The sequence below is a fragment of the Triturus cristatus genome, chromosome 12 (genome assembly GCF_964204655.1).
Source record: "Triturus cristatus chromosome 12, aTriCri1.1, whole genome shotgun sequence".
In the NCBI taxonomy this organism is placed as follows: Eukaryota; Metazoa; Chordata; class Amphibia; order Caudata; family Salamandridae; genus Triturus; species Triturus cristatus.
Window position 1 is genome coordinate 496,362,968 of NC_140595.1, and position 27,801 is coordinate 496,390,768.

General features: G+C 40.4%; 1 protein-coding gene and 1 long non-coding RNA gene across 3 annotated transcripts in view; one reads left to right on the forward strand and one right to left on the reverse strand.

Moving 5' to 3' along the window:
- Positions 1 to 27,801, forward strand: part of NOD2 (nucleotide binding oligomerization domain containing 2) — a 249,801-nt gene that overhangs the window by 205,821 nt on the left and 16,179 nt on the right. The window contains exons 7-11 of one of the 2 annotated variants that reach the window (XR_014972358.1): positions 8,955 to 9,038; positions 18,265 to 18,348; positions 18,444 to 18,522; positions 25,700 to 25,783; positions 27,240 to 27,323. Coding sequence is in view for 1 of the 2 variants with exons in the window: in XM_085639531.1 (XP_085495657.1) it covers positions 8,955 to 9,038; positions 18,265 to 18,348; positions 18,439 to 18,522; positions 25,700 to 25,783; positions 27,240 to 27,323 (420 nt within the window). In the remaining variant the exon portion in view is untranslated. Of the gene's footprint in view, positions 1 to 8,954; positions 9,039 to 18,264; positions 18,349 to 18,438; positions 18,523 to 25,699; positions 25,784 to 27,239; positions 27,324 to 27,801 lie in introns of both variants that reach the window. The other variant, XM_085639531.1, reaches the window with a different exon arrangement.
- The window catches only part of LOC146776155 (uncharacterized), a 186,068-nt gene that overhangs the window by 79,620 nt on the left and 78,647 nt on the right, over positions 1 to 27,801 (reverse strand). The window contains exon 6 of the long non-coding RNA XR_014972359.1: positions 21,072 to 21,209. This is a non-coding gene — a long non-coding RNA (uncharacterized LOC146776155). The remainder of the gene's footprint in view (positions 1 to 21,071; positions 21,210 to 27,801) is intronic.

The following is a 27,801-nucleotide window of genomic DNA, read 5'->3' on the forward strand; positions in this document are numbered from 1 at the left end:
CAAATCGAAACGTTTCTTACACAGATCACTCAATCTTCAATTAAAATCTCCGCTGAAATGGTAATTACTGGTTATCAATATGCTATGATCTCTGAGAGATCAAGATATGTACACTCTTTTTTGTTTATTGCAATGGCAATGCTTAGACTGTGCATTACCTCTTTTTGGATAAATCCTGAGCCCCCCACTTTTTTTCACTGGCAGGCCAGGATGCTGGCATGGTTTAAATTAGAAACTGCTGTACAAAAGTTTCAGGGAAGGAGAAGACGTCTAATTGCCTCTAAGAACTGGGCCCCCTTTCAAGATTGGTTAGCAAATTAATAATGTATTCCTGCTCATGTATCGTTTCTTTGTATATACTCTTATATGATTTGGTTTTCAACTTTTTTTATCGACACTGCATTTTTGTTCTGTAATATTTTTATGGTATCTGTTTGTATGAACTGTATATTGCCAATCCCTCCCCCACCACCATGGGGGGTAGGTTGAATAAAATAAAAAAATAAAAATAAAAAAGGAATAACTAAGTTGCTATTGCTTGTTCCCTCCTGCTACAAATAGCCTTTCCATGAGAAACACTGTTCATAGTTTTCACAGTTCAATAAGGTTATTTATTTACTTTTCCCAGATGTTATGTTATGTCACGCTATGTTATGTTAAATGAGTTTATATAACACTGGGCTACCCTGAGATGTCCCGGCTCTGGCTCTTAGACAAAACAGCACGGTCCCTGACAATCCCTTAAGGTTGAATAACCAGGTTTTTAGTGTGTTCCTATAAAGGGAAAGATATGAGCAGGCAGTGCGTTCCAAGCTTTGACCGTGCCAAAGATAAAACCTTTACCACCCCAGTTCACTTTCTTGAACTTGTGGACCATTACGGTTTTTGCGTTTAAGGAGCGGAGTGTTCTGTTTGATCAACATCAGTCCTACCAAATCCGATGAAACCAATGCACGCTGGCCCTAAAAAGACATCTATTAGCCTAATATGGAATTTACATAGGCTGAGAGAGACTGATCAGTTTCATACTTGACCTTTGTCGCGACTCTACAATCCCTTCCTCCACTGTAATTCAGACTTGATGAGCCAAGCCCATTTTTGTATGGCCTACAAAAACCTTTAGTAGTCTCGGAAGCCTAACGTATTAAAAAAGTAATTAAAATTCAAGCATATGTATATACTTACCAGGCTTTCGGTCATCTCATTCATATTGTGTTTCTGCCAAAGACAAAATGCATCATGAGGCTAATTCATCCATTTGCTGTATTGCCTGATCATATGTGCACAGTCACCGAATAAGGAGTGCTCTTCACTGCCAGCGCTGATGTGCCCAGGGCTACCAGGCCTCGTTTGTTCTTTTTATTTTTTTGCATATTGCATATTTTTCCCAAAAATATAATAAATACAAAATGCCTAATTGTCAAAATCCCAACCTATTGTCTTCACTAAACTTATACTGAATGAGAGAACAGTGATGCATTCTGGTAAACAGTGCTGCCTGTCCAAGCCACTGCAGAAAAGATATATCTGACTTCTATTTTTGTAAATCTGTAGTCTTTTTCTTAGTCTTTCTTCTGTGGCAATGAAAAATCACAAGTGCAGCTAAGTTTGTGGGGGTAGGAAGTCACAGTATTCTGTGTTTAAACACGAAAAAATAGTGTGATGTAACCAGGAATTGAAGGGAATTTTCTTACACACAGTCCTTGTCAATTACGCTTCTGAATATAGAGATTTTATGACTTACACATATATAACATCCAGAACTCTTCTTTTCTTTTATGCTCCTCTTCCTAAATAAAATCAAAAAATCCTCATAATTTAGTTTCAAAAGTCATTTTATATGCCTGGGCAGTACAACAGTTCCGTCGGCTTCTCGGCACACTTCATATGTTAATGACAGCGATAGACCTGGATTTTTACAAACTGTTGCAATTTTGTTTAATGGAAATAACTGTGCTACAAAACGCACAGGTATTTCTCCGATGATATTCGGTTATGTAGACTTTCATGTCAAGTCTTGCATTAAAAAATGTAATAAAAAGTGTAGTGATAAAAATGAAAACGTGACTTTTGCACCACTCCTTTAACGATGGCGGATTTAAATGTGAAGCAGGTCACAGTTAGGCCTGGGCGAAAATTTCATTCCGTTTGCGGAAATTGCGATAATTTGACATTTTCGCGTTCCGCGGAGAGCGCGAAAATGTCAAAATTTCCGGTTTCCGCAGCTTGGCGATAATTTGTTTCTTGCTCGCGCTGTAAAATAATACATTCTCGCGCGCGCGCGATCGCCTTACCTGAATCCCTGCGTTCGCCGACAAGTTTTCTTGATCCGGTCGCGTTCTCCATGAGATGTTGTATTGTTTTTAGCCATTTGTGCTGTCTCGCGACAGTTCGCGCCCGCAGTGACGTCATGCGTCGCACGATCACGTCTTTCTTCTCGTGATCATGCACCGCGAGACAACTCAAAACAAGATGGCCGTGCCCGCAAGCAACCACATGGGTAAGTTGGCGACCCGCAACCATGCAGAAAATCTCGCGAACATGCGGGAAAAAATCTTCCGCATCTTCACGATATTTCCGCTTGTTTGCGATAATTTTAAACATTTTCGCGATAATTTGCGAAAGTTAATTTCGCAAATTCCGCCCACCCCTAGTCACAGTAGCACTGCCCCACTACTGGCATACAGCCTTCATAGTTCACCGAGCTGGAGTTTAATTTGGTTGGCCCTTATAGTCTTTCCTCTTATACATAACATAGCTATGTCATAAAATTATGCTAGTTTCTTTTCCGTAATTCTTACATTTTGTGATTGGTATTTCCGTTCCCCCCTTATCTCCGTTATATGGTGCATTCCACCAGTTGGAGCTGAAGCCTGCCTTAGGACGTTGTGAAGGGATTCTGTGAGGCTTGGAGGGAGCTTGGAACTACTGAGAGTGGAGACTCTAAATAAAGATGCTTGAAATCTTCTCCTTTGTGGAAGCGGCTTGGTAACAATCGCGACGATCTGTACAAGGCGTCAGATGCTACGGTCTCCTCCCCTTCTGGATATCCTCCTCTTATTCCAGACCTGTACCAGCTGGAACCTGAACCTAAACTTTCTTTGTTGAAAACGTGTATCCAAGGTTAAGGTACTGTGTTATGATAATCCTACATACTCACCTTACCCTTGTCTTGCGCATCGGATCTATTGTGGACACCCTCCAGCTTCCTCATTTACTCTGCCACATTCTCTGCATCTGGTGAGCTTGGTGACCCTTCTCTCCAATTCCTGTCAGTCGCCTCTTGGCTATACTTCCTTCTGGACAGCTCCTTGGTGTTCCTGGAGGTGTGTCTGCGCTGCTGAGACACGAACCTTAGCCAGCCTTTTCTGGGTAGGTGGAGTCGGTGACACTGTTTTGCCATCAACAGCAGGCGTTCTCTGCATTTTCTGTGGCTGGCTGTTCTTGAAAGTGTGGCTGCCGGCCCCTGGGGGGAGACATCTCCTTAGCCAAGCCTTCTGGTTATCCCCGGCTCAGTAGGTGTACGTGTCCTGGAGGTATGGCTGGCGGCCCCTGCGCAGACACATATCCTTAGCCAAGCCTTTTCTGGTTATCCCCAGATGTGCAATCTGCATTTCCTCCAAACTCGCTCTATGAGCCATCAACACACTCCTCATTATTGCGGCATATTGACTCTTTCAATATTCACTTCAGCGTGTACCCCTCAGTGACACGCACACTTTCAGCATAATCCAGCCTCCTTCGGTGTCACGATCTTCCCTCGGAGTATTTCCTTTTCCACTGTGTGTGTCCATTTCAGTGATTCACACACTTCCTCCATATTTCAGCCTCTTTCAGCTTATTGTGTGTTTAGTGGCTGCATGTACCCCTCCTCAGTGATACGCACACCATTATTTCCCCTTACAGTAAATCATCACTGTCCTCCAGCCAGTCAACAAGCGTGTTCTCCTCAGTGACAAGCACACTCAGCATTCTTGACTGCTCTAATTGTGCTCATCTCGTATTTTGGCAGCTGCGTGTACCACTCCTCAGTGATACTCACACCATTGTGTTCCCTTACAGTGCAACCTCTTTATACCTCCAGCCTTTTGGCAGGCATGTGCTCCTCAGTGACACGCACACTACAGCATTCTGTACTGCTCCCTCTGTGCCTATCTCTTATTTTGGGGGCTGTGTGTACTCCCTCCTCGGTGATACGCAAACAAATGTGTCCCTTACAGTGTCATCATTATACATTTCCCAATCATTGTTATTTTTATTGATGAGTCCATGTGCTGAATTAAATCCTTATAGTAATCGTGTTTATTCCAAAGGGTGAGCAATTGTTGTTTTATTATATTTGGCCCTAATATATGTCAATTGTGTTGACCAAATCCTCTAGGTTTTAGTTTTGAATCTTTTACGGAGTTTCTACTTGCCTATTATCTCCTCTCGCACTCTTCTTAATTGTTAACCACCACCATGACAGTGGCAAGCATGCTGCAGCCTGCGCCGCTTCTAAATGAAACAGGAGAACCTGTGGTGCCTTGGAAGGAATGGATAAAAATATTTGAATCCTATTGAATTGCCATTAGGGGGGAAAGATTTAATTCTGTAAGGAAACAACATATTTTACTGCTTAATGTGGGCACACATGGCAAGAGGATTTTTGAGACTTTACCTGAACCTGAAATTCCTTGTGTTGAACGTGAAGACGAGGGAGAATACAAAATCACTTGGCTCAAATTGCAAAACCACTTGGGGGACAAAATCAATATAGTGCTTGAACGTCACAATTTCTGCAACTGGTCCTAGGGTAAACATGAAAGTGTGACTAACTATGTAGCTGTACTTAGAGGATTAAGTAAGTGATGTGAGTTTGCTGAATTAAACAAATCTCTCATAAGAGACCAATTTTGCATTCCACTAACAATACTAGGATACAAGAAAAAGTTTTTAAAAAAACCTCATCTTCAAGAGGCCATCGAGATAGCAAAATCCATTGAGCACACAGCCTTGTGTTTAAAAGAGATTAGAACACCTACGACTAATGAACTAATTTCAGAAATAAGAGACAAAGAACCGGAAACGACTGTGTGCAAAAGTTAAGGTTAACAAAGGATTCCACCAATATAGTGAGTTAGAAGATGACAAACTTAAATGTTATTGCTGCGGGAGCAGCAATCATTGAGCTAATCACCCTAATTACCAGGTTAGATCTGCCCTTTGCAGGAAATGCAATAGGAAAGGCCACCTAGCGAGGGTATGCAGAAACAACTCTATTAAAATTGATGGAGTTAGTAATGAAAGTTCGGAGGGAAGATCCCAATCTGTCAAGAAAATAATACTCCAAGTGAATGAGATTAATTACTGCAGTAAAATCAAATACCCCAAAAGTGACATAATGCAAGGGGGTAATCAAAATGTTCGCTGATCGATGCTCCCTTTACATTAATTAACTTCTCTGATTATAAATCCATGACAAATAGCATCAAAGAGAACTTAGTTACAGCTGACATATCTCCTAGTGGGTGCACCAAGGATCCCATTCCCCTCAAAGGAATAGTTAAAACTCTCATCACATTTAAGGACCGATCTACAGTAGGGAAAGTTTATATCGGAGAGGACGGTTCCAACCTCCTTGGATGGCAACATCAAAAAGAATTAGGGATAAAACCAGATCCTAATAACCCTGAACACGTCTATACCATAAACAAATCTATCACAGGAGAAACAATATATGACTAGTTCCTTGAAGTGTTCACAGAAAGTATAGGATTGCTTAAGGATTTGCAGCATAAAATCAAACTGAAATCTAATGCTGTACCATTGGTACATAAAACCAGACCCATACCACATCTTATGTGCGACCCTTTACAAAAGGAACTTGCTATGTTGAAAGATTTAGGCATCATACAAGCCGTTGATTGTTCTGATTGGGTTGCCCCCATAGTCATCGTGAAAAAAGCACATGGAGATGACATCAGGTTATGTATTGATTTACATGACCTTAACAACAACATCTGGGTTGAGAAACACCCTTTACCTCGCATCCACGAGATCTTGAGCACAATGGGGAAATCTAATTGCTTCAGCGTTTTGGACCTCTCCATGGCCTATCATCAAGTTGATCTCCATCCCGAGTCTAGATGGTTAATAGCATTCACTACACCCATGGACACGTTCATGTTCTGCAGAATGCCATTCGGGCTTGCATCCGGGACTGCAGTGTTCCAAAAAATAATGCAACAAATATTAGAAGGGATACCTAAAACCTTGCGTTTTCAAGACAATGTGTTAATATACTGGGCCACTATGGAGGAGCATAACGTGGTGTTGAGGAAAATCTTCACCAAACTAAAAGATGCAGGGTTAAAATTAAAAAAAAGAAAAGTGTCAAATAGGTGTCAGGACTGAGGAGTACTTGGGGCATACTACTTCTACTGATGAGTTCAGACCCAAAATGTATCTACTCAAAGCTATTAAGGATGCTCTGGCCCAAGAGACAAAAGACGAACTGAAGTAATTCCTCGGACTTGCAGAATACATGGGCAAGTATGTAAAACGTTTTGCAGACTTGACTAGTACCCTTAGAGATCTCATAAAAAACATGCACACTACAAATGGCTAGAAGTACATCAAGCTGTATTTAAGAAAATCAAGAAAACTATTCTGTCAGCTCCATTTGTATGCAATTTTAACCCTTTTACCTCGTAGGAAAACTATATTAACCACTGATGAAAGCAATAAAGGATTAGGTGCCATGTTATCCCAAGTAATTGACGGCAAAGAAAGAATTGTGGCCTTGCCAAATCTGAAATTAATTATTCAGTGGTCGAAAGAGAGGCTCTTGCATTCTTCTGTACTATGTAACATTTTAAGTTCTTCCTATGGGGTCTGTAATTCTGTATTCGCACATACTATAAACCACTCACATATATGTTCAGCTCTAAGAGATCCTCCAACAGCACTCCCCACATTGCCAGATGGGTCCTGTGCTTAGAAGGCATTTGCTTTAAGGTGGAATATGTCCCTGGCAATTTAAACACTGCAGCTGATTTCCTATCTAGAGCTCCTCTAAATAAAGAGGAACAATATGACACTCCAGAATATCTAATTTTGGAGATCGACTCTTTTGGCATAACTTCCAAGGAGTGGGAAGATTATACTATCAAAGATGAGACATTTGACCAACGTAAAACATACACCCTACTGAGTTGGACCAAATCTTACAGCGAAGTCAATGGTGAAGCCAAGGAATTCTGGGAAATTTGTCATTAAATCACTTTAAATCAGAACTCAATATTCAGAAAAGACAAAATAATACCCCCCAAAGGCATACGGAACAAGGTGATTGACCTCGTACATAAAGGTCATCTAGGCAGGAGCTTAACTAAATCTAGGCTTAGAGAGCGCTTTTGGTTCCCCAACACGGATTCCTTGGTGTAATTCAAAGTAAAGAACTGTTTAATTTGTGCCAATAGTGACAAATCCAAAGTTATTCACAAAACTCCCTTATCTCCAATTTTCATTCCAGATAAACCCTGGGAAAAGCTTGCTCTGGATATAATCAGCCCCATAAACTGTGAGGGTGTTTTAAAACATTTTGCATTTGTTTTAGTAGACTACCAATCCCATTGGATCGTCACAAGAATGGTGAATCAAATCACCACAGAGATTCTCATTGATTTCCTGAAATATACTTTCCAAACAGAAGGCATACCATCCACTCTGGACATGGATGATGGTGTGCAATTAATCTCTACAATCATGACTGGTTTTCTTTCAAGGTTATCCGTCACACATCTTGGACCTATGTGAACAGTTGAAATCAAACATAATGTAGCGGTCATGGACAATGGGAAAAATTGGAGTATGCACTGGTTGGCTAAACACTACCCACCATTCATTAATAGAACTGGCAATTCCCTCGTCACTCCTGAATTCCAGGAAAACCTGACCTCCAATAATTCCAAGTACAAAAGACTTAAAAACCCACCAAAGTGGCATGGAGACTATCACATGTGGAAATAATGTTGTCTTTCTCATGTTTTTTTCTCTATTTATTAGGGGAAGAATATAATCTTTCCTCTTATAACATACCATAGCTATCTTATAAAAGTATGCTAGTTTCTTTTCCGTTTTTCTAACATTTTGTATTGGTATTTCCGTTCCCCCTTATCTCCTTTTATATGGTGCATTCCACCAGTTCGAGCTGTAGCCTGCCTTAGAATGTTGTGAAGGGATTCTGTGAGCTTGGGCTTGGAGGGAGCTTGGAACTGCGGAGAGTGGAGACTCTAAATAAAGACTCTTGAAATCTTCTTCTGTGCGGAAGCAGCTTTGTAACATTGGTTTAAAGAAATTGAACTGCCCCCCTCATTAGTTAGGCAAGGGGAAGGACTGTCGCACACAGCAACACAAGTCACAGGACATAGAGGTAAAATGGAGGTACATTAACCACTAAGTTTTATAGTGAACATTATAGTCTTCTGCTAGGTTTGGACTTTACAAGTTCCATACTCAAATTGTTTATGCTCATTTCTGCTACATAGAAAAGTTTATCTTGGATGCCTCTGCTGCACTGCGAAGGGTGTTCAGATTTGAAAGCACCGGAAAAAAATTATAATGCTGTTACACAACATCTTAATGGGATGTCTTGCTGTGCGAGTCACCTCCTCTCTGTCCTCTACACTACTCATTGACTGCCCACCACCAGCATATTAACTTACGTTTGTAGTTCAGAGTTCATTCAATGCCGAAAAATGACAAATATGCCCTTGGTTCCTTTCTGTAAGTGATTCTAGTTTGTGCGCTATCCCAAAAATACTAGAGCAATAATTACTAATTACCAGCATAATATTTACTTTCATGGACTTTGATTTAAATACTTTTTATTGTCAACACATTATTGATGAAGTCTATTTATTTTTTATTTTTTTTTAACAAAAATGTTAATTTTGATTTGAAATGTTTAGACTGGGGAACAACTATATCACATCACAGGGGGCGGAGGTGTTGGCGGAAGGAGTGAAAGAAAGCAAGTCCCTCCAGTTTCTGGGGTGAGTTATACATTCAGCCTCTCTTACATCCAAGATTGTTTTTCCATTGGTGTGTCCTGTCGCTGTATTTTCAATTGCTTTAGATGTTTTGATTTATTCTATAGGTAGATCGGTATCCAAGTTAACTTTCTTAAAATATATATTTTACATTTTATTAGACATATACTTGTCCTTCTTTCCAGAGCAGATCTTTTTATTTTAATCAAAAATCTATAAATTGGCTCATTTCAGGAACAGGGCAATTTATGCATGCCTATGCTGTTAATGATCAAAACATCTTTACAGCCTCTTCCGCTAAATATATTGTCATGACATCTGTGTAGTGTCCTCCCTAGCCCCGGTACTCGCCAATGACTTTGCCACACAAGGAGCTTAGAATGACACGTCTTTATTCTTCTGCGTGTAACTGCATAATATTCTAACCTGCATTCATTTCACTATGCTCTAATGCTTATGTCACAGTTCTACAGAGTCCACCAAGAGCCACAAGGGTTCCATCATTACAAACTCACACGACACTACATCTCCTCCCTTGTTAAATAAAAAATTACAGTATTTTTACAAATATATACATAATCAGAGCTTTGCAATGAGTCTTCATGATGCTTTGATCACACATCCTGGCTGTGTCTTTGGAAACTGGGGACAGGCAGTAGAAGTGTCCATGACTGGCGTGAGTAATGTAGAATCAGCAGCCGTCAGGGGTTCTTCATGTGTCCTTTCAGACCCAATCTCTACAGTTACATCAGTGCCTGGCGAGCAATGAGCCACATGTCGGAAAAGCGAGGAATCTCACGTAATGGACTTCCCAGGATGTTTGGCAGTCACCATGTGTCCTTTGGTAATCACAACATGAAATGGTTCAGCATCAAAAGGAGCATCAGACTTTCGTTTTCTATGCTGATGAACAACCACTCGTTCTCCTGTAGTGAACATAACATCTTTTGAATGTCAATGCTTGTCCGCATAGGGCTTCATTTTCCTCTTACAATTCAAATCTTTCATGCAGGTCTCTGCCTCAGCATTTGATCTTCTGTTGGTCCATTGAAGTAACTTGGTCATCATTGCTCTCCTGAACATCAGGTTGCAGGGCTATCACGAGTGATCAAGTGAGGGGTCAAACAGTAAGCGTGAAGAGTCAAATTTTAGACCATCTTAAGTTCAAGCTTTTCTAGTACAGCATGCTGGACAGCTTTCTTAAAAGTACTCTTGAAACGTTTAATACTGCCATTGGCAGTCTCTTAATTCTCGTCTGTTCAAAGGTGGACCGTTGTCTGATTATAAGGTTGGAGGAACACCCCATGTCGCAAAGATGCTGTATAATCTCTCAATGGGTTTCTCTTGAGTGATAGATGAAAGATGTTCTATCAATGGAAAATGGGGGTATTCCTCAACGATCTTCATCAGGTAATGTCCGTTGGCAAGAGGACTGAAGAAGAAGTCAATGGCAATTCTTACCCATACTTGCATTGGTAATTCTGACATGTTTAGGGAGTGTTGAGTTGTTTTTGATAACAGGCAGTTGCATAGATGACAGGCCTTCAATTCTCTTTCAACTTTCTCGTCAAGATTTGGAAACCTTCATGGGTCCCTTCAATTATCTGTTGTCGCAGACTCTCCGAAATGACAATTCTCAAACCTCTTAGAGAAATACCTTCCTGAGTAATGGACAGTTCATCTTGGACATTTTCAAACTTTTTATATTCACTGTCACTGGTAAGAGGTGGAGGCTGTTGTGTAAAAATGTCCTTCAGTTTTACCATGCTACTCTTGACTCGTGGCAGTCACAATTTGTTCCAATGAAATGGCAGCTGGGGTGCTTGATTTCACTATGAAATTTATATAAGCTTAAGCCGTTTTAGAATGGGTGTGAGGGCATTGTAGAGACACTCATGAGAAGTAGTCAGCAGGGTTCTGATCTTTCCCTGGGTAGAAAAGAACATTTTTTCATGAAGTCTCTTAATGGCATACTGACAGTGGCAAAGTCTCATATGTATGTTGAGCAACAGCTGGCCATGCCAAGGAATGAACGTAACATGGAAACATCTTGCGGGGGACTGACAGTTGACAGCACTTGCACTTTAGCTGGATCAGTGCCCCCATCAGAAAAGATATGGCCAAAGTATTTTAACTATGTCTCATAGAACCCACATTTCTCAGCGTTCAAAGTTAAACTGGCATCAGCTAGCAAAAGACACTTGCGTGAGAGCTTTGTCGTGTTCCTTCTGGGTAGCTCCGAAAACTAATATGCCATCACTATAATTGAAATCATTCATGACAGGCTGTTAGATACGTAGAATGACATCTTGAAAAAGCTCTGTAGCTGGAGACACACCAAAACTTAGTCTTTTGTATCAGAACAGACCACCATTTGTAGAAAAGTTTGTAATGTACCTGCAGTTCTCCTCATGTTCAAACTCATGATATCCTTTATTCAGATTAAGGCGAGAGAATACCTTTGCACCATTCAGTTGCATTATGTCGGCAATGTGCGGATCTGGATGTCGTTCTCTTTCAATTGCCTTGTTCGCTTGATTCATATCCACAGAAATGCGTACCAATCCTTCACTTTCTTATATGTACAATGACTATGGGAGAAACCCATGGAGCTGGACCAGTGGAACGCTCAATGTTCTTGTGTTTGAATAAGGGCTCAAGTTCTTTTTCAACAACTATCTGTAAGTGAAAGGGATCTCAACTCATCTATGTCTTTGAGCAATAGGATGGACGTCCTCACTGAGTTGTAATTGGACTTCATAGTCTTAAGTATTCCTACCCATGAAACAACAAAGGGAATTGACTTACTATTTTGTGATAAGCATTCATGTTATGGTTTAGGGATATCAGTCCCATATCAGCAGCTGTACTGAAGCTGAGTAAACAGGCACTTGACGCCGTACCTTGAAGTTCATGAATGGGTGCTTGTAATTTTTTTCTTATGCTCTATCTTTGCTAAAAATGAACCTTGACTTTTTAATGGTGTTGATTCAGCCAACGTATACACAATTTATTTTTTGATGGCACAAGTCGGGGCAATGGAGAAAGTTAATCATATTTCTTTTCAGGCATAAAATGTATTTATACACCACTATCGATAATAAAATGTATTGAACAACCATTGACATTTAGTGGGATTTTCAGACAATATTTGAAGGACTTTGGTGCTTTGTCAGGTCAACTTCTCTTGGACCGGTGTTTTTCCTCACACGTGCGTCCAGTCCAACATGCTCATTCCCTGAGGTAAACATCGACATGGCACAACCATCTTATTCACTTTCTCTTGACATTGAGACTGAAGAACTGTTTAACGAAGCTTTAGATGTCGATCGACTGCATTGATTGTCAATTTGTCTCAACTGATGTGGTCACTTGGCCTTGTGTGCTTACGTCAAACGTCACTTCTGAAGAGGTCCAGCGGCCATTTTGTCTTTGTGCCGTGATGCACATACTTTTTTCTTAATTTTGCAAACCATTGCAAAATGGTTCTCTTTCCAAAGCCTTTGCAAATTTACCTAATGGTGGGACATTTACCATCATGTGGAATCGTAAATCCACACCTGAAGCACAACTTATTTTTCTGTGGAGAATTCTCTCTGCGCCCTTATGCCTTGTACTTTGGCTTGCTTTTCACATTCATGATTGACTCATTCTTGGCACCACTGGCCTCCATGTCAGCAGCTTGCCGATCAGCACGCTCCTCAGTTCTGATAGCCGTGAGAACTCGCTACAAACTAAGAGTTACTCTCAGCATTTGTAGTTATTATTAAATTAATTGAACTTACAGTGTTTGATGAGCTTATCCAGTCTCTCAACAAATTTGTCGATTCTCTCACTAGCTCTCTGTCATTCTTGGTTGAAGATGTACCTTTCGTAATTGAACTGAACTAGAGATTCAAGGCTGCTTTGAGTTGACTGTATGTAAGTTTGTCAGCTCGCTGCATTCTCTTTATCACTTCTTTTTCACCTTCACCAGTAAGATTCTTAAGGTACTTGATAATCTTCTAGTTATCTGCTTCTTCAATTGCATCAATGAAATCATCAAATGTCTCTATCCATTCAGTCCTTCATTTTTTGGGCGGTATCAAATGGTGGTGGGGGTTTTAAGAAGTGACACTGAGTTCTCTCCGAAATCATCTGCTGTCTGCTAGGACTTGCTTTATCTATACCATCTCTAAGGCCCTCAACTCTGCTGGCCTCTGAGTCATCTAGGACAGTCCATGGGACCTTGATATCCCTCTTTGTCTCTGTCTTTGTCATGTGGTTACATAGGCCTCGCACAGAGAATAACCCCATTTTGCATGTTCACTTATAAAGTTGACTTCTTTCTTAATAGTTGACTCTTGACACAGATTTGCATGTGTGCAAATATAGGATAATATTCTCTGAAATTGTTTTGCTTACATTATCACTTCTTCGTTGACATATTTTCAGGCCCTTGAACATTCTGTACCAGGCTTAAGTTCACTGCACAAAATGTTGATGTTTGTTGTTGTTTGCTCTGCGACAGCCCTGCAAGGGTAGAATCAATAATGATGACCTGACTGGGGATCCAGTAAGGCAACATGGGTGAAGCTTATCCTATAAATAACACCTGTCCTTTGTTAGAAAGAGGAGCATTTCGCTGTCACTGACAAGGTTGCCCTATGCTGGAATTCCAGCCCAGCTAAACCTGTTTAACTTCCTGAGAAGGATGATGACCTGCTCTGCACAAGAACAGGCTCCCACATGAAACATGCCCACAGGTAACTGGGGAGATATATCAACCTAGGGTAAAGGCTTAGTGACTTCAACAGTTTTATGGAAAAGCAATACAGTGGACATTTAAATAATTCTGCATTTTAACAGCCATGTAATATTTTATACTCAACTACATAAGGACCTTATGTTTCAAAATAGGGCCACTAGGGGAAGAAAGCTTTCCTGTTTCAAAGTGTAATAGACTAGATTGTTAGTGTGCACTGAAAATCTTGTTTACCCTTCAAACTAATTCTAACAAGCATACGGTCATTACTATATGACAGGGGTGACTGCAAAAATACTCACTAGTGAAACACCTTCTGCAATTATCTCAAATTAATATTCTCCTTCATAGACCTAGAACAAGTGCAGGACAACCTTGTTACCATTGACCTACCCAGACTCACATGGTAGCAGAGGGAGATATATGGGATCCTACTGGAAAGGGAGGAAGTCTTAACAGCTCTCTAAGACATGTGAAGAGTACCCTAGACAGTGAAGGTCTGACCTTAAGGTTTTATCAACTATTCTTAAGGCACATGGAGGTCTATACTGAGACTAAGGAAAAGGGTCCTTTTCCGGCAACAATGAGAGGAAAAACATTTTATGTGATACCTAAACATGATTAGGATATCCGAGATTATAAATGATATAAGCCACTCTCAAAAGTCAGTCTTGAAATTGTTGGCACGTGGACCCTTTATAAGATTCCTAACTAAAGCCACGCAAATTCAGCACCGGTGCAGGAAACATTTCTACATAGAATACGTTTGGTGATTTTCCCACCACCAATGCATTAAGGTACGATCATTCTCACAGTCTTGATTATACAGTTCAACTGATACAATGTTAACAGAATTAGGCCTTTGGCTTACTACATACAGGAGACTTTCCCTGAGAACTTTTTATGTTGACTTCTGGGAAACTATTAAAGTTGATTTTAGAATAGGAAATAACAATATCACGTGGCATTGGGTGAATTTTCAACAAGATGGAATAAGATGGAAGGACAGTTTAATATTAGCAAGAGCTCACATGCAGCGCTTGTTTTTTATTAATAGAAAATGAGCGCTCACAAAATCTTTAGTAATACTCAGGCTTCCAGGCTCCTTGGAGTTATTATCAGCTAGTCAGAGCTTGACCAATCAATGTCAGCTCCATACAGAAGCACCCATTTAAATCTAGTCCATGTTACAGCGCCTATGAGAACTTTTCATCTTCTTTGAATTGGAAAGACTGTTTATTGGAGATGTTGCTGTAATATAGATGGTGCTGGAAGTGTCATTTATCCTTAGTAGATTTCAAAGTGACGTGTGTGCTTAATTGGGTGTGGCGTTATCCCAGTGTTTTCACTATTTATCTGTATGAGAGAAATTAGATGGTGGAGCATTCTGCACAATAGCAAACATCTGTCTGCCAGAGTTGGTGTATCCTGTGTTGTCATAATTGGAATGTTAGAGCTGGTGTGAGGGGAAGGAGGATGTTAGTGAGTCCCTACAAGATAGGGGCTGATGAGAGAAGGCGTGGAGGCCAAAAGCGGCAGTCTTGCTTCCAGTAAACCCGAAGATGCCTTTGTGCAGGTGGCCCCAGGATAACTCATAATGCAGAAAGTAAACTAGAGTCTCTTTCGGGTTTAGCTTGAGAGAGTTTCCAGCTTCCTGAGACCACACACAGTGTATTAGTGAACCAAGCTCACTAACTAAACTCTTTTTATTATCCACAGTGAAAGCAGTCACCTAGATCAATACACAGCGTTACCAAGTTAGTGCCTTTACATCCGATGTAAAGTCCACTTCCATGCCAGCTACCTTAGGTGCAAGGAAACTGTGGAAGTTCTCCAAATTGGGGGGATTAAAAAGAACTGGAATAATTTTCGTTCCACCAAGAAATCTATTTCTTCTTGTTTGGATGCAATCCTTATTATGTATGTAAATTAAAATTCCTCTTGGAGCGATGTGTAACTCAATTTCAGATTCTATTCTTCCAGTACCTGGGCCTCTCAAAGATTCAGTGAGGTCTCAAAGTTTGCCAAAACACAGAGTCTATATGCTTGTTTATGCTGCAGGCCATGTAAGTACTTTCCATAATTTAAGGACTCCAGAGGCAGCTCACCAAATAAGTGAATGCACTTCTTTGCTTATCAGTTTTTCTTTTACTTGGCTGATGGAAGTTCAGAGAGGCAGAATCCCATAACCCCAAGACCTGACCCCATCGCATGAGAGCCATGAATGTGAATAAGCATGTTGAGCCAGTCTTCAGGGGCTCCTGGCTTTTGATGTTCAGAATTCTAGTTCCAGGTTGGTCACTGTATTAGAGCTCAGAACATGCATTTTGTTGATACGCCTTACAAAGTATATATTGTATGAACAAAAAATTAGGGCCTAATTACGATGTAAGTCAGAAACTCTTCCGACCGACACCGTCTCGGAATCTATTCTGACAAAATCGTATTTGCAGGTCCTCCCGACCGATTACGATGGTTCCCAACACCGTTATGAAAGTGACCCATTGACTTCAATGGGAGCCTGTGTTCTGACCAACAACACAGGCTCCCATTGAAAAAAGGGGTGGTTGCGTAAAACCTTACACCCTGTAGCGGGCACCCCATGGTTCCTGCCACACTGTGCATGATTTTGAAGGGGGGTCCCTTGGGTACCCCCTTGGGCCCCAAATGAGGCCTCGGGGTGAAGGGGGGCCTGCTGCGGGCCCCCAAAATCAGATTCTGACAGCCTTTTTGTGTCGGACAGACCGAGTCAGAAAGGCTGTCCGAATCAGACATCGTAATGCGTCGGTCGGAAACGTGGACCTCAGTGTCTCTGAATGCCAGTCGGAACCGATTCGTACTGACCGAATGGTTACCTTTCCATTGTAATCGGTCGGTCGGAAATGTTTATGAGATCGGTAGTAAACATAGGTTCCGAAGCGGTTTAGGAGATTCCGAATGCCATTCGGAGCCTTTCCGACCGACATCGTAATTAGGCCCTAAATATTTTCCTACGTCATTTCCTAAAATATCACTCTTCATAACATAAATTAAATGTATTTACCATATTGTCTGGTTCCCATAGATTACCCATTACTCGTAATACAGCATTATACACACCAGTTGTAGCTAAAGATACATCACAGTATAGCTAGATAGATAATTTCTATTGCTATATAAGCATATATTTGGGACCAAGGCTATATACCAAGCCACCCTTGAAGTGAAATTACTAACAGAGAAACACAATTATCTAGCCTCCCGGTCCCCTGCACACAGCTGTCCTTGCTCAAAGCATTTCCAGTTTGCTGAAGAGCTAACCATGTTAAACCCAAATACAAAGACTCTACATTATATGCAATAACACATGTAAATAAAGGGAGACCTTTGTAATGTATCTTCAATAGCTGCCAAATTTTAATGTAGCTTCAGAGAAGAACATTTGGCTATTTTATTTGTTTGTACATTGAGGAGGTGAAAGCAAAATCTTCAGTTTGAAAGTCCCCAAAAAGGTTCAAACAGCTTCCTATGATGTGTAAATATGACATTAAATGTAACTTAGGTGTAAATTCTAGAATGTTTTTAATTGTTGCTAAGGGGAATTTTTGGTTAAATTTTTAGAAGCCAGTAGTATTTACGGATTACTTTTTTCATGATATGATTATATGGTTCAATTAAACCTGTGATAAACTATTACTACAATAAACACAATAAATATATTTGATTAAAAGATGATTTTCAGTACTCAGTCATTCTTACAGACCAAGAGATAAGGTGTATTTCCATTTGAGAATGACAAGAGTATGCTTCAGTTAGTAAGTGGGTATAGTGCAAGACAATCGAATAAACTTGACTGAGTGAAGCCAAGTGAAGGCCTGTCAGGCATCTTTTCCTAGATGCTGTAGGTTTAAAGTAACAGCACACAGCTTTGATTGATGATAAATCTTAGCTGTTTTCTCCATGATACTATCCACTGGAAGCCTCATCGATAAATGCGATTGTGTAGTCCTTTGTACTTCTCAAGTATTCAAGCTTTTCAGAGGTCCCCGCTTCTGTATTCAAATTTTACAACCAACAAATGTCAACAACACATATGTTTTATATGCCTTTTTTTAATATTGGAAATAACTATTTTAAACACATTTTGATAATATTATGTGGAAGGGTCATCCCGCTAGATGTAGCTGTTGGGCAGAAAAATTTGAATGGGTGGATTTTATATCCCAGATAATCAATTTTTACAAATTGGATTATAGGTCTGCACTTGATTGACAAAGGCATCAAATCTAGCCATATTGATTGAGTGAAATGAATTAAGTATGTTTAAGCAATATGAAATACATATACATTTGAAATCTGTGTAAAATGTATATATGAATCGGCCTCAAATTTGAAATCAAGATGTTAGAAAAACAAATGTCTGTTTACCTCCTTCTGAAATAAATGCATCTTTGTCATTACTTCTCTAATGATCTTTTTGTGAAGTGACTTGTTTAATGTTTGCAGACTATGGGGGAACAGTGTTGGCAACAATGGTGCTCGAGCACTAGCAGAAGCTCTCCATGACAACAAAACCTTGATATGGCTAAGGTAAGATTGGCCAGTCTGTTTCTTGTGTCAGTACATCTTACTAATCAGTATTGAAGATGACTTATTAAGAAATGTGTTTGCTTTCTGTAGTCTAGTTGGAAACAGAATTGGGAGTATTGGTGCTCAAGCTTTGGCTTTGATGGTTGGAACAAACCCAGCTCTGGAAGAACTTTGGTATGTATTTACCTTATATTTTTCACATTATAAGCAAAGTATTTAATTTAAAATGGTGTAGATTGCTCCTTTGTAGAATATGTTTGCAGGCCAATTGCTAGGTGCAGAGGATCCCTGCCCTCCCCAGCTTTTTAGATCTTTGGCCCATCTGCTGAACCGAACACTTAACAAGATCTGGAACACATTGCTAAAAACCAGCATCTTTCCGGGTATCTGGAAACAAGCATTCTTATTACTGTTACTGCAAAAAGCTAAAGCAGATCCAGCTGTGCTCAGCAATTTTCGCCTGATCTCCCTTTTGCCGGCACCAGCAAAAATGCTAGAGAAACTGGCACAACGGCAGCTAGCCAAGTATATTGAGACATATGATCTCTTGCATGATTCTCAATCTGGATTTCGAACAGGCTACCGCACTGAGACAGCGTTGGTTGAAGTGTTATAATCTGTGAGAATGACTGTGGATGCTTGCACTTCTACTATGCTAGTTTTACTGGACCTATCCGCAGCATTCGACACCGTAGCACACTCAATCCTACTGGATAGACTAAATCAGCTGGGTATCTGTGGGGTGGCATTCTCCTGGATTCGGTTCTATCTTAAGGACCGCACCCAACAGGTCAACCTGCGACCTTTTTGATCTGCAGCAAAACCCCACAGTATGGAGCACCTCAGGGCTCCGCATTGAGTCCACTGCTTTTTAATATCTACATGGGGCCTCTCGCAACTCTTATTGCATCCCAGGGGGTAAAAGTAGTCCCCTATGCAGATGATACCCAGCTGGTGTTTTTGTTCAAAGAACATTCCAAGGCCGCCTTTCTCAGTTTCAAGGAGTGCCTGAAGGAGAGCTCTAAATAGATGAACTCCAACTGCCTAAAACTAAATGCAGATAAGACGGAAGTCCTGTTCTTTAGTCAGGCGTCTCCGCTCCCTGTGGATCTCTGGTGGCCGGCAGAACTGGACTAGCCACCGGTCCCGACAAAGACAGCAAGGAATTTAGGCATCAAATGGGAAACAGATTTGCCTTTTGCAGCTCAAGTTCTTCTGATCTCCTCAGCTTGCTTTGGAAAGCTGAGAATCTTTAAAAAAAGTCCTTGACTTACTGCCGGAGGACAGCCGCAGGATCATAGTCCATGCAATTGTGACTTTGCGCTTGGACTACGCCAATAGTTTATATTTGGGGCTGCCAGCCTAGCTGATTAACAGACTGCCGATAGTGCAGAACGCAGCGACAAGACTAATTCAGCAGGTACCTTTCTACCATCATATCTCTCCTCACTTGAGGCAGCTACAATGGCTCCTAGTAGCTAAGAGGATTGAATTCAAGGATTTGACCTTGGCCTTCCAAACCGCCCGTAACTTGGGCCCAGGTTACCTTAAGCTTAGGCTCAGTAGGTATAGACCGGACCGGACATTGAGACCTATCAATGTCTGCTCTGTGTTCCTCGCTTTGCAAAGTCTCGAATTGTGTGAAGATCTTTCGTGGTCAGGACCTCCAGACTGGAACTCATTGCCATCTCATTTGCGCCAGATAGAGTCAGAACGTGATTTCAGAAGGCCTTAAAAACCTGGCTGTTTTGTCAGGGCAGGGTTTTGACGGTTGGGTGAGCCTCTACTGCAATCTCTGCACAGTGCCGGGACACCTCTATTTGAGGTAGCTGCGCGCTTTAAAAATGTGTATTGTGTTGTATTGTATATTAAAAGCAAGAGCACACTCCTAGGAGTTCAATTACTAAATTATGTCTTTCTGTAACAGAAGTTCCTCTTGGAGTTACTGGAGGAAGCTATGTTACCCTCAAATACCCATGTGCTGTCTAAACTATATAGACCATGTTAAATAATTCTGGTGCATATTCTTATACCAGGGCCACCTCTATGACTTCAATTTTAGGGCTACACTTCACATGTTCTTGGGAACCTAGCTACTCATTTTAAATGTTAATTGGAAAATCAGGGAAGCACATACACATTGAAAACAAGAGCCATTAATGTAGCCTAGAACTGAAAGTGGATTACCTCTAGTTACATTTTTAAGAAAGCATAACAACATGCTTTGTATACACAGTCATATAGAGTCCATCAGAAAAGTGCATGACATTACTCGGTGGATATCAGTTTATCTTATTGTATTAATGTGTCCCAAGTTTCACCTTCCCTGGCAAACAGGGCCTTTGTTAAAGTTTTGACAAATGCCCTGTTTCTGTGCAGATCTGAATGAAGCCCAGAACAGCTTGTGAATTTTTACTAGTCATGTTGCCTTAGGGTCACAATTTTCCCTTCGTTAACAAGACGTTTGCACCTTGAAGTCCATGCTGGCCATCAAATAGATCCAAAACTGGTAATATAACGTGTAATTTTTGGTCTTACTCCATGTTAGATTCTCAGGCTCCAATGGAAAATGGGGTATCGAGAATTAATGTATTATATTAAGGAATGTCAATTTATAGTCACATGACTCGATGTAGGGGCTACATTGGAAGCTGCATTGGCTACACTTTGAGCTGCTCTTGAATTGCAACGGAAATCTACAATTTTGGAAAGTCAATACTCACATGCAGGGCCGGCTCTAGGGCGGTGCGACCGGTGCCACCGCACCAGGTGCTGACTCTTCCAGGGTGCGCCGCATTTGGAAGTATTTTATAACTTTAAAAGCACCTGCTGCTGCATTGCTGACCTCCTCAATTTTAGTACTAAAATAAAAATGTCAAGATAACATGGTGATTAATGTTCTTCCTGGAGAGAGAAGGAGTTTTGTCAAGTGGAAGTTTTAACTCATTTTATGGTAGCACAGAGAGTTAATGTGCCTGCTGCAAGAAATGTGTACCATGCAGATCACAAAGTTCATATAGTTTAAATAGGTCAGTGCTTTCGTCAGAGAGATCCCTTTCTTACTAGCAGTGTAGATGTTAAAATCCAATTATGGAACAGTGAACTAATAACTCATCAAAGAGCTGCATGCAAACTGTAAAGTATAGATTGGAGCATTATCATGTTTTCCTCCGTCTTTCATTATTCTAATGTTTCAAAAAGGGTTCATTTCGGTAATAACAAAATCCTTGTTATTAAATGTAACCCCCAACCACGGGCCTATGTTTTAAATTCTGAGTCAATGCTTCTCCAGACTAAGCTCTCTTAAACTATTCTGTCTACCAGTATGGATGACATGTGACTCACCTTGTAGTCTTCTTGCTTATATAAAATTTGCTATACACTAATTTACACACATATGATCGATTGTCTCTGTGTAATGTGTGTGTGATGTAAAGTGCTTTGACACCCTACACTGGCAAAGGTGGCGCTATATAACTAATTAAATACATCTGAGGGAGAGTGGTTCTGCAGACTTGAGGGGGCACTGTTAAAGGGTGGTAGTGAGGGAGCCTGTGGGGGGCGCCCGTGGGGGGCACCAACAAACATTGACGCACAGGGCGCCACCAGCGCTAAAGCTGGCCTTGCCCTCATGAACCCCTTCCACTCTAAAAAGCTGTCCTGTTTAATTACTGGCATCTTGATTGAAATACCAGCTTGAAGATTAATATTATAAAGCATGGATTGGAGGCAGAAGTCTCAGGCCTGTAAATGGGCAGGACATGTGAACAGCCCTGACACAGAGAGGTCCATCAGGGGATAAGCAGGACAAATTAGGTCATAAACTGGCTGGTCACATATGCGGGCAATTACTTGCTTCCTGTCTCTAAAAGCCAAAAATATCACCATATTTATTTGGACTGAGCAAACCAGCCAAAATCAGTATAACTTCAGAAAACAGTATGACCATGATATGTGCTTTGAGGGAAGTGTCGAAATTCTAATGCTTAGAAAACAGAGCATGCTTGTATGACACGTGTTGCTAACTAGTTCATAGCCCATGTTTTACTACATTTAGTTATGTATTTGTTGCAGAACCTTCACTGTTTAAGAGTGTGAGACTTCGAAGTAGAGAACATAAGAAAGAAGAATATATATAAAGAGGTAGATAGTAGTTTCGTTTTTCCTTCAAGGATTTATACAAGGAGCGTCCTGCATGGTTAATAACTGCAATTTTTTTGTTATGTTTCTGATCCGCACAATTGTGCGAGGATGCTCCTGAAGGACTCAGTGTTGCTTCTTACTTTCAAGTGTAATCCAACGCCTAGTCCACTTGATTATGCCTTTGTGTCAGGATTAGTAATCAATTAGATAAAAGCCTTTAATGTGTTTGAGAGGCATGGCAGAACCCACAGTGAGCTGAAGATGGAATTGAAATAGCCATTGAAGATTAATAAGGGACTAGCTTAAGTCCTTTGTCAATTTCGCGACTCACATACCAATGGTGGAACAATGTTACAATGGACATTAGTGGACCCTGAAAGGTATACCAGTTACATTTTTAGGCACAACCATGGGTCTGTTGTGAGTGTGGATAGTGATCTATCAGAAAGTGAGATCTGAAAAGGACTTAGAAATGTAAATAAAGGAATTGGAGATTGAGGTACAGACAGTTGTGCAGAACAAGAAATAAGCATGCCAAATAAATCAATGTGCAATGTAGGAAAGCAAGAATGGGCGTATAGTCCTCTCTCAAGGCTATTCCAAGAATTCTCGAGCTAACTGCAAACAAGAGATTCTGAAGAAGGCCAAAAAAAAAACTTGCAAAGGAAATTATGGGAAGCACTAGCTGTAGTGTGTATAGCACGGGGTTATAGACCCTATGGAACATTGTAGGAGGAGAATGACACGACAGCTCTTGACCTTGCAATAATAGCGAATGACTGGCTCATTCATTTTAGAATTCTCTATCTAAATCACGCACAAGGAAAACCTATACTGCACTACAAAGCACGTTATGCAGATCAAACTAAACTTCATGGTAATCAGTTTGAAATCAGTCACTGGCTAATTTGAAGTCTCTGTGTATATACGAGAAGTTGCGAAGGCCTTCAAAGCAAGTCCACGGAATTAAAACCCGGGACTGGATGGGGTACCAGTTGACCTCTATAAATATGTTTCACCATTATGGGCTCCATCACTGAATAATGTGCTTAATGCGGTTGGTAGAGGCAACACTAGTCCTGAGTTGTGGGGCTATCTATTATACTCTTCTTTCAAAAAGGAGATTGGTTGAACATAAGCTACTGTAAATCAGCTTCCCTGATAAACTGTGCAAAGACAAACCACGTGGAATCCACCGCTTTTACAGCAATGATGAAGGGCATTATTCCCTTGTTTTTCCTCATATCGAAGACAACACTGTGGGAAGTTGTCCGGTGTACTCTCAGTAAGTACTTTGGCATGCTATAGCGATAGGACAGAGAAGATACTGAGCACCCAGAAAAAAACAAAAAGGTATGACTGTACAACGAGGCTGACAGTTCACTTATCTGAAAATAATCACTTCCATGTGAAAGGGGAGAGGTTTAACCAGATGGATAAAGAGACTCGCACCATGAGACTAAATGATGCAGTTATATTGCTAGGCAGTAGAGCAGTTACATATGCTCTACAAGGGCTTTGATGCCTAAGAGAAGTAATCATTTTTCAGATTGTGTTGTTATTATGTTTTCTTAAAAATGGGATATACTTCCCACAAAAGGCTTGAACACTATTTCAATGACTTCAAATATTTCGAAAAGGATCGGGTCAACCAGGCCATTAGATCTTCATTTTTCAAAGGTTTAGTAAATAGTAGAGTAGAATGCTTTGCTCACAAATCTGGAATGGTCTGAGTTTTATTAAATTGGGGGCATGACACAGTGTGATTGTGTTTGCAATGGTGTCTTTGCCCATCTTGCCGCAGTCTGTGAAAGGTTTTAGCTTTAGGCAAAGCGGAAGCATTATACGTCTAAATAGATAACCTCTAGGACGCTTTGACCATCGGCCATTGCCAGTGACTGTTAGCACCTGGCTCCTAAGAGTTCCATTCGACTTAGCCTGATGGAACTGAGAAGGTGAGACCCCCATAGCCTGTTTTCACCTCCCAGAGCCATTGGATAACAAGAGAAGACTTTTAATGTCCCTTGGTCGCTGTAACTCCGAGGTGTAGTGGTTAAAAGTAGTAAAAATTAGGAGAGTAGAGTGGTGCACTACACTGATGTGTGCTCTCCAAAATATTTTGCCCAATTGCCCTCAAGTGGTTTACTACTCAATTCACAGAAAGGACTGACTACTCAAGATAGGCGTGAATGCTGAATCTTAAAAGTAGTTGTTTAGCGGTACATTTAGGCAATGTAGTTTATTTGACCAGCAGGGTCTGCCATCCTATGGGGGCCACTGATTTGGCACGCTGTGTTATAGCAATGCACTTTGCAAAAATATCTAAAGGAAATAACCCCCCGACATTGTTCAAAGACAAAAAAAATGAAACGTTCTGCAAGCGAGGGCTGTTTTAGTCCACATATAACGCCCACACTGGAAGGTACAGCTACGTTTTCCCATGCGCGCTAAAGTGGGAGTGTAAGATTTGCAGAAACAAGTGATGAGATGTAACTGCCATATGTTCCAATAAATGTATTTGTGTGTGTACTTATTGATTTATGTGTCCGCTTTGTCTCATAGTGTGTATCTCAATGTGAGTTTTTGGGTCTTCATAAATAAAACACGCTTGCACCACTTTTCTTCACCCTGTGTGTGCAAATATTATGTATCAGCTGCAATACTTTAAAAAAGTGAGAACATATTATTTTAACAATTGAAGTTCATTTTTCTTTTGATTTAAAAACATTTCCTAATGCCTTTGTGTCCTAGAGGCGTCAGTTATTTGTGCATTTTATCAAAGTTTGAGCAGCACTTAAAACTGGTAATTTCAGGTACATTATATCTATTGGAAAGTGTAGACAATGCCTCTTAAGTTACACCTCACTTGGCGTTCATCATGTTTGCACAGAATTTTCCTCATGACTCCAGTGGTGCACACCTTTGAAAACACACATACGTAAAGTAGGCAAAAAAGGTGTATGTGTGTGTCCATGTACATTAAGTACACACTAGTAAATTACACAAATATTTTACATATGTGTACCTTTACTCACACCATAATGACTCGAGTATGATTTTTGTAACCATAGGTTACACATTTTCCTAAGGTTAGGCCAGGACTTACACCTGAAAAATTATTCGGAACCTTAAATCTTCTTATAAACCGAACTCAATTTGCAGTAGCACTTTCCTTTTGCTAATACACATTTAATATTTTATTCTACAGCCTTGAAGAAAACCACCTTGAAGATGAAGATGCGTATGGCTTTGCAGATGCTTTGAAGACAAACTCCAACTTGAAAATTCTAAAGTAGGACGCGCTTTCAGTCGCATTGAAAAAAATGAATTTTTCAAAAGTAAATTATTTAAAAAGAATACACCTTCAATCACTCAGTCTTTCCTGATCCATCTTTGAGAAAGAGTGGGCTTTTACACATTCAGTTGTCCCCTTTTGTTTGAGTCACACTCACAAAATGCTTTCCTGTGCCTAAATGAAATTTAGTGATGTAAAAAAGTGCAAGTTTCATGACCGAGCATGATTTACTGAATCACAGTTTGCAGATATTGATGGGCACAGATGGAACTTGCAACTGGTGAAAATTTGCCAGTTGGCCGAATCTTCTTCACCCCTGTGGTTAATTTGTAAAAAACAAAATATGTGCCGGGGCTTTCATCAGGAGGCAGCTTGCAACATCCCATTTCTCCTGCTAACGCCACCTAAAACAGAACCAACTACTAACCGTGAAAGTGAGGAGAGGATGCGGCATAATGGCCAGAGCTACCGACTTCAGAGCTGGGGAACCAGGTTTGAGTCTCTGCGTCGGCTCAATATCCTGTTATTTCAGGCGAATCACTTAATCTCCCCGTGCCTACCATAAATTAATGTGTCCTTAACTGGTGCTCATGAAAAGCACGGGTGTTGATGATTAAGTGCTGGTGTTGAGCACCGGAAACCACCGGCTCAAATTAAGCACTGCTGCATCCATTAGTTTTGGAACAGGTTGTGGGAATGAGAACTCTAATGAGAGGGGAGGCTGGGACCATCCTCAAAAGTTGTAACTGCATGGATACTCACATGGGTACCCTTGAAGTACACAGGTACACACAAACCGTCTCAATGACTTCCTCCACTCTCACTGTACACCTAACTATGATTATGAAAAATGTCTCTGCAAGTGTAGGGCGGGAAAGTATCTCAAAACCCCCTATGTTTTCAGAGACTATATGCGAAGAAATGTCTCCACATGGGAAAGATTGAGGCACCAAGTGGTGAAAATATATGGTCCCCCTTAGCTTGCTAATTCTCCACTGGAGTAAGGTTACAGTAAAGAAGCATGTGCCTGCCTCTTCTGATGTTTGTAGTTCCCCCAAAAATGTATAAATATACAGGAATTGAAGGTGTAATGTAAGACTACGTCTCACAGATGTAATCATGTTTATTAATGAATTGCGTTTACTACTCATTCTAAGTGTATATAATTGGAAAAGACACATGCACAGAAATTGGTTACGCTTGTCAAATTACATGCGTGATGGAATCAAAGCAATTAGATCTATGTGTTTACTTGAATTTTGTTTGCCCTTTTTGATATGTCCCTCTTGTTATACACTTAGTCGAGTGATAAAAAGCTACATATGTTTGCAGTTGTGTGGGTTCCAAATTGATGGGTTCTCATTCTTAGGAAATTGCAAATGACATGATCTTGTTTCAAGTGCAATTTTACAGCCAAGTGTTAATTCACTGCCATTATTGTGTTTTTTCTTAGACTTTCTAACAACTGTATTACGAAAAATGGTGTTTCAGCTCTTCATAGCGCCCTTGACCACAACAACTGCATTACTTCTATCTGGTAAGTATTAATCATGACTCAAATAGTTTTTTCAGTAACTAGACCTCTGGGCAAAAGAAAACTATTTTAATTGGATACAACAATGTAGGCTGTACTACAAACTTTTTTCATTATTAATCACGCAATTTTTTTAAAAATATGTCTTTACATGTAGCCTACTGGTAGGTGCACATTGTACATTTTAGTGCATGCTTGCAGATTTGAAGGTTTCTGATAAAAGTGAACATGATTTTTCATGGTGCAGTATAACTTATTGAAGCCTCACTGATTTGTGGGCTGTTTAAAAGATGTAATTGTACATTTGTAAACTGAATCTAGAAAGAAGATTCTAGCGAATTGTATTGCATATTTTCATTTACATTTATAGACACAGTTGCCACATCATGTTATGCAGATTTGTAGAGCGCACTGTCACCCAGGAGGATATCCCTGGTGCTGAACAGGTGTGAGCTTAGGCACACTAGTGGGTCTTCAGCTT